Source organism: Peromyscus maniculatus, chromosome 7 (assembly GCF_049852395.1).
Source record: "Peromyscus maniculatus bairdii isolate BWxNUB_F1_BW_parent chromosome 7, HU_Pman_BW_mat_3.1, whole genome shotgun sequence".
Classification (NCBI taxonomy): Eukaryota; Metazoa; Chordata; class Mammalia; order Rodentia; family Cricetidae; genus Peromyscus; species Peromyscus maniculatus.
The window spans coordinates 56,997,881-57,013,971 of NC_134858.1; the positions used below are offsets into that span (position 1 = coordinate 56,997,881).

The following is a 16,091-nucleotide window of genomic DNA, read 5'->3' on the forward strand; positions in this document are numbered from 1 at the left end:
TAGTATTGTTTTAAACAAGCAATAAACAGATTTGCAGTAAGTATTTATTTGAAAAAAATTCTGCATAATAACTGTACCCACAAAGCTAGATTCTGAAACATATAATAAATGCTGTGGAAGATACAAAGTAAAAGTAACCAGAAGAGCAGTTCAGTCTGAATGACATTAAAAATATTAGTCTGAAAATATTAGGCTTATCAGGCATCTCAAGGATGAGCAAGGAAGTAATTGGTCTTAAAACAATTAAGAAATTTAAATGGGCACCATAAGATCAGGTGCATATGGAAATTACAGACTTCAGAAGTGAAAAATACAATGTAATTAAAAAGAAAAAAACCACAGCATAGTGCTCACAAAAGGAAGATAATGTCAATAAGATGTCATTTCTTTTTTCTTTTTAAAAATTTTGTTTTTGTGACAGGGACTCAGTATTAGATGAGGCTGACTTTGAACTTGTAGTGATTTTCCTACCCCAGCTTTTCAAGTGCTGGGATTACAGGTTGTGCTACTTTGCCCAGCTATGTTGTCAGTTGTTTACAATATTGATATGTAAACTAAGTCAAAATGCAAGTTGTCATAAATTCTTCATCTGCATGCCTTGGCACATGCACACAAAATACATACAGAAAAATATAATTAAAACATGAGCCACTGGTTGTTAGGAAATATATTCTGCATATCCAACTGAAAATTGATTGATATCCATAATAATATGTAAAAAAATATGTAATAATATGTAAAAAAATGTAAAAAAAAGATTGATAAGGAAAAGACAGCTCATAAAAGAGAAATAAATAAACCAGCAGCTGAAATGGCAAATGAAAGCATTAGAGTAACTCAGACTTACTAATAATCAGAGAGATGCAAAATAAAATGAACCAGTCTTTTAAAATCTATTTTGGGGCTGGAGAGATGGTTCAATGGTTAAGAACACTGACTGCTCTTTCAGAGAACCCAGGTTCGAGTCCGAGCACCCACATGGCAGCTCACAACTGTTTGTAGCTCCAGTTCCAGGGGATCCAACACCCATGGCAGAACACTAATACACATAAAATATTTTTTAAAAAAATCTATTTTGACTGTGAGGGGTGTGTGTGTGTGTGTGTGTGTGTTATGTACTACAGGACCCATATGGAGGTCAGCGGACAATTTGCAGGGGTTGGTTCTTTCATCCCATCATGTGGTTTCCCGGGCATCAAACTCAGGTCATCAGGGTTGGGGGTAAGCAACTTCATCCAAATAGCCAGTCACCAGACCTCTTTTCATACTTGTAGATTGGTAGAACCTTGATTCTTACAATATTAATGCTTGATAAGGAGGCAGAAAAATTTGAACTCTTTCATACTTGTCAGTTAGATCTATTGTTTGGACAACATTTTTTTTTTGTAGTATCTGATTCTTAAGGGGTATCCCCAAACTAGTTATTTCACTGCTGTGTGTAAAACCCAAAGAAATGTTAGCAAAGATAAATGAAGATACATATATGAGAACTGTAACATTACTGTTTTAGTGTAGTATTGGAATAGTAGTAGTATTCACTAAAAGGATAGTGTGTTGATAAACAATGGTAAAATCATGGATTTGGCATTACTGAACTTGAATGCATCAGCACACTATTAAGTATAGTATGATACCATTTCTTAAAGGTTAAAAACAGGAAACGGTATTTATATAATTTTATACAAACTTACCTAGGTAATAAACATGTATCAACATGATACCAAACTCATGATAATGGTTATCTCTGTAGAGTAGAACAGCAAGTGTATAGCTGTTTCATACTTGTTGAATTTGAGCCATGGATACGTGGCTACCTTTTATGTATTCCATCATCTGTTTAAAGGCCATCTAGGATAAAAATAAAGATAATTTTTTGATCAGAGGTCTTTGCAAAGAGTGTTGTAGCATAAAATAAATTGAATTTTTTATGTTTTTAAAAAAGTACATTAGGAACTAGAGAGCTTTTGTTAATTTTAGAAAGGATACAACATATATAAATATATAAAAGGATATGTTTTTTTTTTTTCTGTAGATAGTAGCAGGGTAGAGAAGAGATAAAAATAAATTGTGAGGTCGAGAAACCATTTGTAGGAAATAATTTTTTGGGGGTAAGTTGTGAAAGTTGAAATCATTCATCTTGAAGTAGTGTATGTGGAATTTTAGAAATTATAAGGTTATGAAGGATGGAATCAAGTAGATAAAAGTAGAACAGTAGTGGGGCTGGAGAGATGGCTCAGTAGTGAAGAGCACTGACTGCTCTTCCAGAGGTCCTGAGTTCATTGTAGGCAGAACACTGCATACATAATAATAAATAAATCTTAAAAAAAAATAGAACAGTAGCATTGAAGGACAACGTGTAGGGGGTTAGAATAAAGCTTGTAATGGTACCTGCTTGTATAATCTTGTCAACTTAGCAAGTTCAGGGCATGATCTTTGAGTTGCTCCTATTAAATTACCTCTGTTTCTTGACCACCAGGAAGGGAGCAGAGAGCCAGAATTCCTTGAAAATGTTTAAATAGTTGGTTTCTTGTTGTTTCCTTGCTTAAGACTTTTAATTTCTGTTTTAGTGAGTTTCACAAAACATTTCCTCCTTTGATGGCATTCTTTCTTGTTTCTGTGTTATCATTAAGAGATTTTTGTGTATAAAATTAGCTTTGTGATTATTCTGTCCCCTTAATTCAGTCTTTAGTGAGATTCTTCAAAGATATAGCAGAAAAATAATTTGCTTTTTCTTTTTGGCTTATTGAATAACAAAACAGCAGTACATATATTTTTGTATATTATTGTTTTTGGAAAGTACACTGAATTGGACAGTAAAACTTAATGTTATATGGTTTCACTGAGACTATTTGCAAAATGTCTCTCCCCCTCCAGTTGAAAATAAGATCTTACGTAACTCAGGCTGACCACAAACTTATTAGATAGCTAATGATGGCCTTGAACTCTTTTATTTTACTGTCTCTACCTCTCAAATGTTGGTATTGCAAGCATGTGCCACCATGCTTTGCTTAATACTTGCTCTTATACAGAGAATTGGGATTTTGTGTTCAGAAAGCTGCAGTCAATATGCTTGTTAAGACTTTCATTTTGGGCACAGAAAACAATCTTCAATGTGACTGCTCAGTGTTTTTGTCTTTTATGTTCCAGTTCTTTTGCCAAGAAAATGATTTGCCCAGTCCTGAATGCATACTGTCCGTTCTGATGGGACAAGATCCAATATGAATGTAAGTGATGGAGGAAGACGACGCTTTGAGGATAATGAACATACATTACGAATATATCCTGGGACAATTTCAGAAGGGACAATTTACTGTCCAATTCCTGCCAGAAAAAAATCCACAGCTGCTGAGGTGATTGACTCTCTTATAAATAGACTTCACCTAGACAAAACAAAATGTTACGTTTTAGCAGAGGTAAAGGAATTTGGTGGGGAAGAATGGATACTCAATCCAACCGACTGTCCAGTTCAACGAATGATGTTGTGGCCCCGAATGGCTTTGGAAAATCGCTTGAGTGGAGAGGACTACCGCTTTCTTCTGAGAGAAAAAAACCTTGATGGATCAATTCATTATGGTAGCCTCCAATCATGGCTACGGGTAACTGAAGAACGCCGCAGGATGATGGAACGGGGTTTTCTTCCACAGCCTCAACAGAAAGACTTTGATGATTTATGTAGCTTACCTGATTTGAATGAGAAAACTCTCTTAGAAAACCTACGGAATCGCTTTAAGCATGAAAAAATTTATACTTATGTTGGCAGTATTCTAATAGCTATTAACCCATTCAAATTTCTTCCTATTTATAACCCCAAATATGTCAAAATGTATGATAACCACCAGTTGGGAAAACTTGAACCCCACATATATGCTGTGGCAGATGTAGCTTATCATGCTATGCTTCAGCGCAAAAAGAATCAGTGTATTGTGATTTCAGGAGAGAGTGGTTCTGGGAAGACACAAAGCACAAACTTTCTTATTCATCACCTTACTGCCCTCAGTCAAAAAGGATTTGCTAGCGGAGTAGAACAAATTATTCTTGGAGCTGGACCAGTACTTGAGGTAAGGTATATATATAGAAACAATCTCTCTCTCTCTCTCTCTCTCTCTCTCTCTCTCTCTCTCTCTCTCTCTCTCTCTCTCTCTCTCTCTCTCTCTCCCCCCTCCCTCTCCCCCTTTCCCTCCCTTTCCCTCCCTCCCACCCTCCCTCCTTTTCCTCCTTTTTTTTTTTTTTTTAAAAAGACAGAGTCTCTACACAGCCCTGGCTATCTGAGAACTCACTATGTAGATCAGGCTAGCCTTGAATTTACAGAGATCCACCAATTCTGCCTCCTTAGTGCTGGGATTAAAGTTCTGTGCCACCACACCCAGCTGGAAATAATTTTCTTAAATCTTCAAGAAAAACTTGATAGATGTGAGAAGATGAAATAAAACTATAAGAATAGACATCATTTTTAGTGACCAAGGGAACCTCTAAGATGGTAAAGAAACAAGGCAGGTGTGCTACTAATAATTTGTTTTTGGAAATGGTTCTTATAGGGTTGTAACTCAGTGATAGAGGACTTGCTTGGTATGTGCACGCCATGGATTCTATCATTAGTATCATCAAAAGAAAAATCAACTAAAAACCATTTCTTTGAGAATAGTAGTCTATCTCTGTACAAAAAAGGTAGAAGAAGCAGGGCAAAATTCTGTTTGTATTGGGCTTTACAAAGGAAGAAGGTGAAAAGTAGAACTTAATGTAATGTGATACTTCTGGAAATAAGATTTCCTCAGGAGTTGTGATTAGTAGTTTTGTTACTAATATTTTGTTGTTTCATGACTTCTGAACTAATATTCTAAATACTGTATTCTTTTTTTTGCATGGGATCATATAATTATCCATTGTTTTCTGTGATATAATTAAATTAATATGTGCCTACACTTATTAATGTTCTTAGATTTTTCTTTGAGGTTTTATATGCTTATTGAAGCACTATTTTCACACTCAGCCTGGTAAATATCAACTTGACTTTTCCCCTTTTATTTTTTGCTATCATGCAGCCTCACATTCAAGCACAAGTCTGAGCTCTTTGCTGAGCAAACATATATTCTGACATTTGTAACCCTCTTGCATGCACACTGGCTTCTATGTGGACTCAATCTTTAATAACTATTTTTTGATTTTTATATTATTTTATGTGTATGAGTGTTTTGTCTGCATGCATGTTTGTGTGTACATGTATGCAGTTCTGGGAGAGGCCCGAGAGGCCAGAAGAGGGTATTTGATCTTCCGGAGCTGGAGTTCCCCATTAGAATTCTCTGAATTATACCTAGTCCTTTAAAGAGCAGCCAGTGCTTTTAACTGCCTCTCCAGTCCTGACTTTCATATCTTTTCTAGGCTATTTTATACTTGTAATTATGAAGTCCCCCTCTTCTCCCCATTATTAGCACCTTAAGTATTTTTAGTGCTTAAACAATTGCCCCTGATTGTTTTGGAGTAACAAACATGGTGATAAAGGGTTTGGAGAGGCTGTTCTCAGTGAGTGATCAGTGAGTCAGTTTAGCTTTTTCCAGGGAAATGCTGGACAGGCTGAATTCTGAACAGTGCTTTGGAAGTACCTCATCTCTTGTTCTAGTGGTGTCTAGAATACTTGATATTAAAAAAAATCATTTTTTAAATATAAAGTATTCTAGATACCACTAGAGAAATTGGTACTCTTTTAGTGTGGAGGTAGGGAAGAATGAATAGTAATAGATTAAATGCTACAATGCTTATTTAAAAAACAAACAACAAAACCCTAAAATTTAGCCAGTGTTATAAGTGCCATCTATAAGGATTATTGAAAATCTTGACTACTTAATAAAATTCTTAAAAGATCTTCTTTGGACAGTTCTTGTCTGCTTGCTTCCTTGCTTCCTTGCTTCCTTGCTTCCTCCCTTCCTCCCTTCCTCCCTTCCTCCCTTCCTCCCTTCCTCCCTTCCTCCCTTCCTCTCTCTCTCTCTCTCTCTCTCTCTCTCTCTCTCTCTCTCTCTCTCTCTCTCTCTCTCTCTCTCTCTTTCTAATGAAGGAAGATTTTCAGAGTTTCTTTGTTTTTGTTTTTTTTTTTTTTTTTTTTTTTTTTTTTTTTTTTTTTTGGTTTTTCGAGACAGGGTTTCTCTGTGTAGCTTTGCGCCTTTCCTGGAGCTCACTTGGTAGCCCAGGCTGGCCTCGAACTCACAGAGATCCGCCTGCCTCTGCCTCCCGAGTGCTGGGATTAAAGGCGTGCGCCACCACCGCCCGGCGATTTTCAGAGTTTCTTATTCTGGTATTTTTTTTTTTGTTTTTGTTTTTGTTTTTGTTTTTTTTTTGTTTTTTCAAGACAGGGTTTCTCTGTGTAGCTTTGCGCCTTTCCTGGAACTCACTCTGTAGCCCAGGCTGGCCTCGAACTCACAGAGATCCGCCTGGCTCTGCCTCCCGAGTGCTGGGATTAAAGGCGTGCGCCACCACCGCCCGGCTTATTCTGGTATTTTTATTGACCTCAGTGTACAAGATGTAGGATTGTTGTATCATAGTATGAGTAGAGTGGTTCTGTCATTTCTCACTAGCAAATTTTAATGTTTTAGTTGCTTCATATCCTCAGCAGCATTTGTCATTGCCATTTTTTTTTTCTAGTCATTCTGATAGGTGCATAATGGCACTGTATTGGGTACATTGAGGTCTTAAAAATGAAATCTTTTTTTTTTTTTTTGGTTTTTCGAGGCAGGGTTTCTCTGTGTAACTTTGTGCCTTTCCTGGAACTCACTTGGTAGCCCAGGCTGGCCTCGAACTCACAGAGATCCGCCTGCCTCTGCCTCCCGAGTGCTGGGATTAAAGGCGTGCGCCACCACCGCCCGGCAAAAATGAAATCTTATAGTAGTGTTGTTGAGCATGCTTTCTCACATGTATTTGCCATCCGTATAACCCTTGTGATGAAGTGTCTACAAGACTCTCTCATCAACATGGGCCTAAAGGATTTCACCTGATCAACAGACTTGTATTCTAATAAAAAAATTAACATAACAGGGAAAGCTCTGCTTGGCTTCTTCCATTATAGTTTTGGATAGGATTAAACATGTTGTATGCCCAGGCATGTTGTTGCAAATCTCTAATCGTAGCACTTTGGAGGTTGAGGTAGGAGAATCTAGAGTTAAAGGTAAATCTGGACTGCATATATAGTAAATCTTAGACCAGCCTGAGATACAGTGAGATTGTTTTTAAAACAAACAAAAAAAGTTGCACATGTGAAAATGGTAATAGTATATTGTGAAACTACATTTGTTTTCCTCTAATCCTGCTTGTTTTCCTCTTTTTTTTTTTTAAACCAAAGTAGCATATAACATTTAAATATACAGACCTTTTTACATTTTTTGATTTTGTGACATTTTTATAAATCCTTAGGGAAAATGTCTTCTATAGTGGACAAAGGAAGGACAGAATTGACCAGTGATTTGAGACATTCAGATCTCACCACTGCTCATGTGTGTGTGACACAGTGGATGGGTGGATGTGTCTGTCAGAGTTTTCTTGATTGTGTTTGAGCATCCAAACTCTCCCCATCACCTATTTAAAATGATATAAGGGATTATAAGCATTCACAAGCAATATTTGTAGAGAATTTCAGGAATTCATAATTGCTATGTCACTGTAGTGTAATTTCTAGTACTCATTAAAATTTAATTTCATAGAAATTGAAATACATGCATACTAGATAGGTAGATAATGTATCTCAGATGTTACATTGTGTTTGAACTATTAAAACACAGATTGCTGGACCTTATCCCCAGAATTTCTGACAAAACTGTGCAGATTCTAAAATTTTGTATTTCTAACAAATTTTCAGGTCCATGCTTCTGGTTTTGACTACACTGATACCTTTTGGAGTAGAAGTATAGATGAAGTGTCAGTTAAGTGATATCTCTTCAGCTGTGTGTGTGTGTGTGTGTGTAATTAGAAGGATGTGATTCTTATTGAAATTTGCAAGAAGAAAAACGGTCAATGAATCATTTCAAAATCAAAGTTTTTAATGATGCTATGAATAGGCTACTCTTCTAGGCAGTGGATGATTTATTTTTGGTGGAATAGAGATACAGCACCAGTTCCTGCTTTCTAAAAAGTTTTAATTTTATTGAATTATAACTTTTAATAAGATATATATAAAATGTACAATTTAATGAATACATAAATATGTAAAAATATTTATCCATCTGTCTTTGGTTCGGTAGGAAAGGGTTTATTTGGCTTATACTTCCACATTGCTTTTCATGATTGGAGGATGGCAGAACAGGAACTCAAGCAGGGCTAGAACCTGGAGGCAGAAACTGATGTAGAGACCATGGAGGGGTGCTGCTTATTGGCTTGCTTTCCTTGGCTTGCTCAGCCTGCTTTCTTATAGAACCAGGACCACTAGCCCAGGGACAGCACCATGCACTGTGGTCTGGTCCCTCCCCAACTGATCACTAATTGAGAAAATGCCTTATAGCTGGCTCTCATGGAGGCATTTCTTCAGCGGAGGCTCCTTCCTCTCTGATGACTCTAGCTTGTGTGAAGTTGACACACAAAACCAGCCAGTATACCATCTAACTACTATCATATAATAAAGCTTCAGACTATCTTACAATTTTAAAATATTTTTTGTTTCTGTATATGTGTAGATGTGTGAGTGTCAACACCATGTATGTGGAAGTCAAAGTTCAACTTTTGGGAGTCAGTTTTCTCCTTTCACCATGTGAGACCTGGTGATCAAACTCAGATTTCAGGTTTTCTGGCAAGGGCTTTTACTTCCTAAGCCATCTTGCTGAATATCTCTATCAACCCATGGTCCCCTGTGGATATATCCCAGTTCTACCTCAATTCACAGAAAACCTCTGGTTTACTTACTGTTTTATCTTTTTTTTTTTTAAATAGATTGTATAATTGTATTCTATGTCTAGGTTTTTATTTTATTTTATTTTTTTAAGCATAGTGTTGACTTTTCATCATTGATTTTGTTTCATTCATTCTTTATTGCTGGCCATTCATTATTCCATTGCTTGGTGTATACTTTGGGTGATGATACAGGGAGTTTATAGTTCTTTTGTCATCTGTTCAATAGCTTTGTTTTAAATAGATAAGTAGAGTACCTTACTGAAACTTCATTTATATACTTCCAGAATGATCAGTTTTTATATAATTACTATATTCTTAGCCTCTTATTTTAGGTTTGCAAAATACTTTAGTATAAACTTAAGAAATTGACTATCTCTGGGATATGAAGATATCTTGACATGAATGAGATTAGTCTTTTTTAAAAAAGAACTTGTTAGTACTAATGAACCTCTTTGTGTGGCTTCAAGCCACCAGCCCACTTTTAACCTCCCTCTCCCCCCAAAAAACTTTACCTCACAATCTTAATTTTGTCTTCATCTCTTCTGCATAAGCCTTTGGTCTTCACGATGACAGACGGCAGCATCCTATCTGTGATGGGGCAGCTCCAGTCTTGGTTTTGGCAGCACTTACCTGTGTCTGCTCCCTGACCAGTGGCCACAGTTTCCCAGGGTTGACAGGCCCTGGTTCCTCTCTAAGTGGCCATGCCACTTAAAATTACCTAATGATATTTGTTGAATTTGGTCCTGTGGTGATTTATGCCATCACCATTATCCCTGCCTCCTGAGTGTGCTTCTGGGTGCTTACAAATGTGGCTCTTGTGACTGTGAAGCTGCCAGGGTTTTCGTTAAAGAAACATGTTTTTATTTTAATAATCTTGTGTCTATATGGATGTGTGTGTTGTGTGCATATGTGTCTGTAGGTACAGGAACCTGTAGACATAGAAGTAGAGACCAGACGAGGACATTGATCTGTACTGTCACTCTCCACCTCATTCCTTTGAGATAGGCTCTCACTGAATCTGGAACTAGTTGAAATGGCCAGTGAACCTCAGCTTTTCTCCTCTCTGTCTACCTGCTGTGTTGGCGTTACAAGTGCTGTGTGTCACCACACTGGGCTTTTTACAGGAGTGTTGTGATCTGAATTCAGATCATACTTGCACAGCATGTGCTCTTAACAACTGAGTTTTTTTTTAGTCATATATATTAGGTTGTAAAAATTGAGGTTTATTTTACTGAATTAGTATAAAGTGAAAATTTACTTTTTTTCCAGCTTTTTCATTACTTTCTTTTATTCTACCTCAAATCTGAATGATTCTAAACATATAAATCAATTGCCTTACTGTTTTTTCTTTGGTTTTCAAGCAGTGTTTAAAAATTACTTTTAAATAAAAATAATATTTATTTTGACAGGCCTTTGGAAATGCAAAGACAGCTCATAATAACAATTCAAGTCGTTTTGGCAAGTTTATTCAAGTAAATTACCAAGAAACAGGCACTGTACTTGGGTAAGTACTTGTGCTTAGAAGCAATATATTTTGGTACATATAAACATATATGTCTAAATATTAAGTACATGTGTTCATACATACATGTTTGGTATATACACACATGTATGTATATTAAGATCTATTTTATTTTCTCTGTGTGTGTATACCATATGAATACAGTGCCCTTGGGGAACAGAAGAGAGGGCATCAGATCTCTTGGAACTGGAGTTACAGATGGTTGTTAGCGGCCATGTGAGAGCTAGGAATGGAACCCAGATCCTTTGAAAGAGCAGTCAGTGCTCTTAATTGTTGAGTTATATTGCCAGCCCCTGCAGCATATTTTATTTTAGTTATAACTCGTTTCATAAGCTATGTATTATGACATTGGTATCTACATAAAAATTGTTTCCTCACTTTTTGGTGGGTTCAAACAGAAAAATTTAAGACTAATTGTGACTATTAATATCCTTAATTTATATTTGTTAACTGTTAACAATTGCATGTATTTACGTTTATACTATAAATTTTCAAAAATTTATTTTCAAGTCAGAAAATGGCCCTTTAATTATGGTATTTCCCAGTATAATCACACTTTTCTACATATCCACATTAGTATTCTCCCAGTCAAGGTATTAACTTTGGTACAGGAAAAATTTTTACAGTTCCTCTGATTAGTCATCTGATTGTGCCACCAATATATTTTATAGATTAGAAAATTAATAGAGTATTCTTTAGACCAGTTTCAGATACACAGCAAAAGGAAACGGGAATCACAGAGAGCTTCCATGTATCATTCCCATCCCTTCCAGCATAGCTTCCCCTGTTACAAACATCTTTTGTTAGTGTGGTCTGTTAAAACTGATGACAGTGTTGTTGCTGCTTTTTATTAATTGTGAAATCCATAACTTGTACTAAAGTTTGCTAATTGTGTTGTATATCCTGTTGGTTTTGAGAAATGTAGAAATGCTATTTACATTTAATACATCAGCATAATTTTACTGTGTTAAAATCCTTTGTGTTTGGGTTATTCAGTCCTGCTACCCTCCAGGTCTTGGTAACTTTTGCTATCTCCATATCACCTTTCCAAAATATATAGTTGGAATCATATTGTGTGCTGCTTTTTCAGGTTGGATTCTTTAGGCTAACTGTGTACTTAAAGTTCTTTTATAGCTGTTTTTTGCTTCATTGATTTAATGTTTAAATTTGCAATTATTTGAGAGATATCTTTGTACTTTTTAAAAGTACTTAAATTTTTTTTGTGTATTTGATTGAATTTTTAAGTATTATGAGTGTGATTTTTCTCTTACAATATATTTTTCTTACTGTTTATTGGTTTTTATAGTTTTATATCTAGTGTCTTGATGGATGGTTTGTACTTAACTATTGTTGCCTTGATTGTTCAAGGCATATTATAATACTTGTAAACAGATTAGTACCTTACTTGGGACTGGCCTGAGGATTCTATCCCAGTCTCACTCTTGGCCCTAGCTCTCTGCTTCTGTTTCTGCTAAGAACAGCAAAAAACTATTCTAAGCTCCCACTGCAATGAACTGAGCCACTTTGTCATGATGGACTGTCTTCTGAACCATGAATTAAAACAAAATCATTCCTTCCGTCGTCTGTCTTTTCTTCCTTTTCCTCCCTCCCTCCCTCCCTCCCTCCCTCCCTCCCTCCCTCCTTCCCTCCCTCCCTCCCTCCCTCCTTCCCTCCCCTTCTCTATAAGGTATTCTGCCTTAGCAGTGGGAAATGTAACTAAGTCAACTTTCCATCACTGTGACAAAATACTAAAGATAAAAGAGGAGAGATTTTATTTTTTTTTTTACAGTTGCAGAGGTATAAACCCTCGATTAATTCACTCTGTTGTTTGTGGTCCTGTGGCAAGGCAGAGTATCATTGATGGGATTGTGAGATAGACCACGTGGTGGCTAGAAAGCAATGAAGAGAGAGAAGGAGGAGAGGAGCCAGTATCCTCTACAAGGGCACATTTAAATTAGCTAATTTTCTTCCACTGAGGCCCAGTCTGCTTTCTATTAGCACTATAGACTGGTCATTCAGTCTTTCGCCTATAGGCCTTTGTGGGAGATATTTAAAAGCTAAGCCATTACAAATATCACTAATATTATTCTTGTCTTTTAAGTCAATACCGTTTTCTCCATTAAGTAAAACTCCAGCTCAAGAGCTTTTATTGTATTAACTAATTAAGCATTGATTTTAATTGTCTTGAGTTTATGTTAATATTACTTATTAAATTTTATCAAAGGTGTTTATGGGATCTATGTAGATAAACATGTCTTCTGTCTGAGATACATTGATATATATATATATATATATTTTTTTTCCTTTTCTTTTTCCGGAGCTGAGGACTGTACTCAGGGCCTTGCACTTGCTAGGCAAGCGTTCTACCATTGAGCTAAATTCCCAATCCTTTTTTTTCCTCTGATAATGAGCTCTTTGGAATTCCTTGAAAAATAGTTTCACTTGGTCAGTACAAACACACTGGCTTATATGCACATACATACAAATTGTTATTTCTTTATTTGATGGTTTTTATAATGATTTTTGTGTTCCTATTATTAAGTAGATTGGTCTCTACTTTTCTTTTTTATGCTATTTTATGCTCAGTCTTATTTACTTCTGCATTTAAAAAAAAAAAGGCCAAAATTATGTGTATACAACCTCTTGGCTTGTCTGTGAAGAACCTAAAACCAAATTCATCAGCAACCACAAAAGTTCAGGAGAGATGTTCAATGGCAGTTTCATAGATCATGTCTTTTCTTGATTTTTAAGACTTACCAGTTTTCAAAGGCTCAGTTGGTACTTTTTCTCTTTAAAGTAGGAGTTAGGCTTATAGTTGTGTTTTACAGGAGAATGGCAATAGGTAAAGTCATGTACATTGCTTTTCAGCCTTGAAGACAGTAGTGTATATCTTCATTGATTAAGATAGTTTTGTGAGTTAGAAAGTAGATGTCTCGTTTCCTGTATTGAAGGAAATGCAGGCTCTCCTGTTGACTACCTAAAAAGTATAAACATTTTATTCTGTGGTAGAGAACATAGTTAACAACATTTATATGTATTGAGCATTATTAACTTATTTATTTATTTATTTATTTATTTATTTATTTATTTATTTATTTATTTATTTAGCATATATATGGGGTGCATTTTGAGTATCAGGTTTTGTTCTAAATATTGAAGATTAAAAAAAACATAAGCGCCGGGCGGTGGTGGCGCACGCCTTTAATCCCAGCACTCGGGAGGCAGAGGCAGGCGGATCTCTGTGAGTTCGAGGCCAGCCTGGGCTACCAAGTGAGTTCCAGGAAAGGCGCAAAGCTACACAAGAGAAACCCTGTCTCGAAAAACCAAAAAAAAAAAAACAACAACAACAAAAAAAAACATAAGCATGTTCTTTGCCTTTCTTTTCATTGTCTTTTTGGGGAAATAGATATTTATGTAAGTTGATTGTAGTAACTGAGCAAGAAAAAGTGGTTATAGCATGGTCATAGTGGTCAGTTTGGTCAAATTGAATAAAGTTAATATTTTTAATTATCTTCTTGACATTATGAAGCAAATTTTAGATAATTTTATTTGAAAAGTCAGATATACATAAAAATAGAGAAAATAATTAAATAGAGCAAGGACATCCTAGATAGATTCAACAATATTTAATTCACTGTCCCTTCTTTTTCTATTCTGGTTTTAAGTAGAATTTCAGACACATGTAATGTGCTCAGCATTGTGGTGAGCAGGTAAATGTAGTGTTATAGTTTGACTAACTCATTCTCTGAACTGATAACTTTTGTACCAGTAGAACTCATGGATTAGATGGACAAAAAAGAGATGTCTAGGAAGTAGTAGAGTCGAAAGTCAATCTTGGTAGTGAAATCAGACCTGGGTTCATATTCATGATTTTATTGTTGATAACTAGTTTATGAATTTGGTTTTGTGTTTATTTTTTCAAATAGGGATTTATTGTGTATTTACTCTTGATAGAGTTCACCTTCTTATCTCATTCTCTAGCCATTTTATGGCATAGATAGGTTTTTGAGAATTTAACATGGATAATGCTAATATCTATAACAATTATGATGAATGTACTGCTGTCATCTGGAGAATGCTCCTTTATACTTTTGAACTGTCTAAATAAATAAAATCTACCATATATTAAACTTTATTATTTATTTATCTAAGCCAATTTTTATTATTTATGTCAACCAGTTTTATTTTCTTCCAGGGCCTATGTTGAAAAATATCTACTGGAGAAATCTAGACTTGTTTATCAAGAGCATAATGAACGGTAAATATTTTATTTTTGTATAATTAGATGAAATTAACAGCACTACACAGATTCCCTTTTAGATTCTTTGTATACTGCGACCCTTAATTCACTGTATGTCATGCATAATTTTTATGTGTAACTACTATTTCTTTTTTGGGCAGAATGCTATTTTTCCTTTTAAAGGCATTTGGGAGATTTTTATTGGATATGCAGAACTGTTAGTCTTTCTCAGTTCTAGATAAATTGAGAACAGGAAAGTGGTTTTTCGGGTGATAAACTCATTCTTCCTAGAGCCATCTGTCTTTATAAGCTATGGGCTTTTCTCATATTTCTTAGTGTTCTTCTCATTTGAAAGTAATAATAAGCTAGGTGTGGTGTTTCACACCTGTAATCCCTGTGCTTGGGAGGCTGAGGCTGGAAGATTACCAGGAGTTTAAGGCTTACCTAGGGTATGTAGTAAGTGACATGTCAGCTTGGGGCTATAGTGTTAGACACTTTCTCCAAAATCAACTACAAACAAAATGAGTTTTCATAAAAGCTCTTAATTCTCTTGTCATATTTGAGGTACATGGGACTTAAAAATGAAACATGTTACACATTTCAGATAAAGAAACCAAATTTTGCAAGGTAAATTAATTGCTTCACATGTCAGTGTGTTAACAATAAAGTTATGACCCAGAGTGTGAAGGTAAATATTCCTGAACTCTTATGTATACCTTGGGCATCTTACTTTTCTTCTTCTGTACTTAAAATCTTTCTCTGTGTGTTTCAAGGCCTAAATGAAATTAAAGGTTTTCTATTAAAAAAAATTTTTTTTTAAATATATCGATATCTGTATTTTTTTTTCTTTTTTTCTTTTTTTTTTTTTTTGAGACAGGGTTTCTCTGTTTCTCTATGTAACAGACCTGGCTATCCTAGAACTTTTTCTGTAGACCAGGCTTGATCTTGGACTCACACACAGAGTTCCACTTTCCTCTGCCTCCTGAGGGCTAGGATTAAAGGCATGCTCCACCATGCCTGTTGGTTTTATTTACTTATTTAGTTTTTTTTTTTTAATGAAGGGTCTTACTCTGTAGCCTTTTCTGTCTTGGAACTCAGGTTGGTTTTAAATGCAGAGCAATTTGTCTGCCTCTGCCTCCTGAGTGCTGGAAATAAAGGTCTAGGACACCATATTTGGCCTCGAAAGAGTATATTTAGGACAGGATTAACATGGTCCTTATATGTAATAAAAGCTCAGTAATTAATGACTAACTACATAATGAAAATGAATTATTGGCAGGATTAGGTTAAGAATTTAGTGTGTGTGTGTGTGTGTGTGTGTGTGTGTGTGTGAGAGAGAGAGAGAGAGAGAGAGAGAGAGAGAGAGAGAGAGAGAGAGAGAGAAGGGGCCAGCAGAAATAAGAAATCTTTATTGGAGATGTTTAAATATATAGAAGGCTGTAGGTATACTCAGTAGAACACATGCAC

At 35.6% G+C, this 16,091-nt stretch overlaps 1 protein-coding gene across 30 annotated transcripts in view; it reads left to right on the top strand.

The window, feature by feature from the left end:
- Myo9a (myosin IXA) overlaps positions 1-16,091 on the top strand; it is a 245,921-nt gene that overhangs the window by 71,576 nt on the left and 158,254 nt on the right. For 29 of the 30 annotated variants that reach the window (XM_076575367.1, XM_076575372.1, XM_076575375.1 and 26 more), the window contains 3 exons: positions 3,148-4,058; positions 10,272-10,366; positions 14,580-14,642. In XM_076575367.1, coding sequence (XP_076431482.1) covers positions 3,183-4,058; positions 10,272-10,366; positions 14,580-14,642 — 1,034 coding nt within the window. In that variant the 5' untranslated portion in view covers positions 3,148-3,182. Of the gene's footprint in view, positions 1-3,147; positions 4,059-7,385; positions 7,476-10,271; positions 10,367-14,579; positions 14,643-16,091 lie in introns of those variants that run through there. The other variant, XM_076575390.1, reaches the window with a different exon arrangement.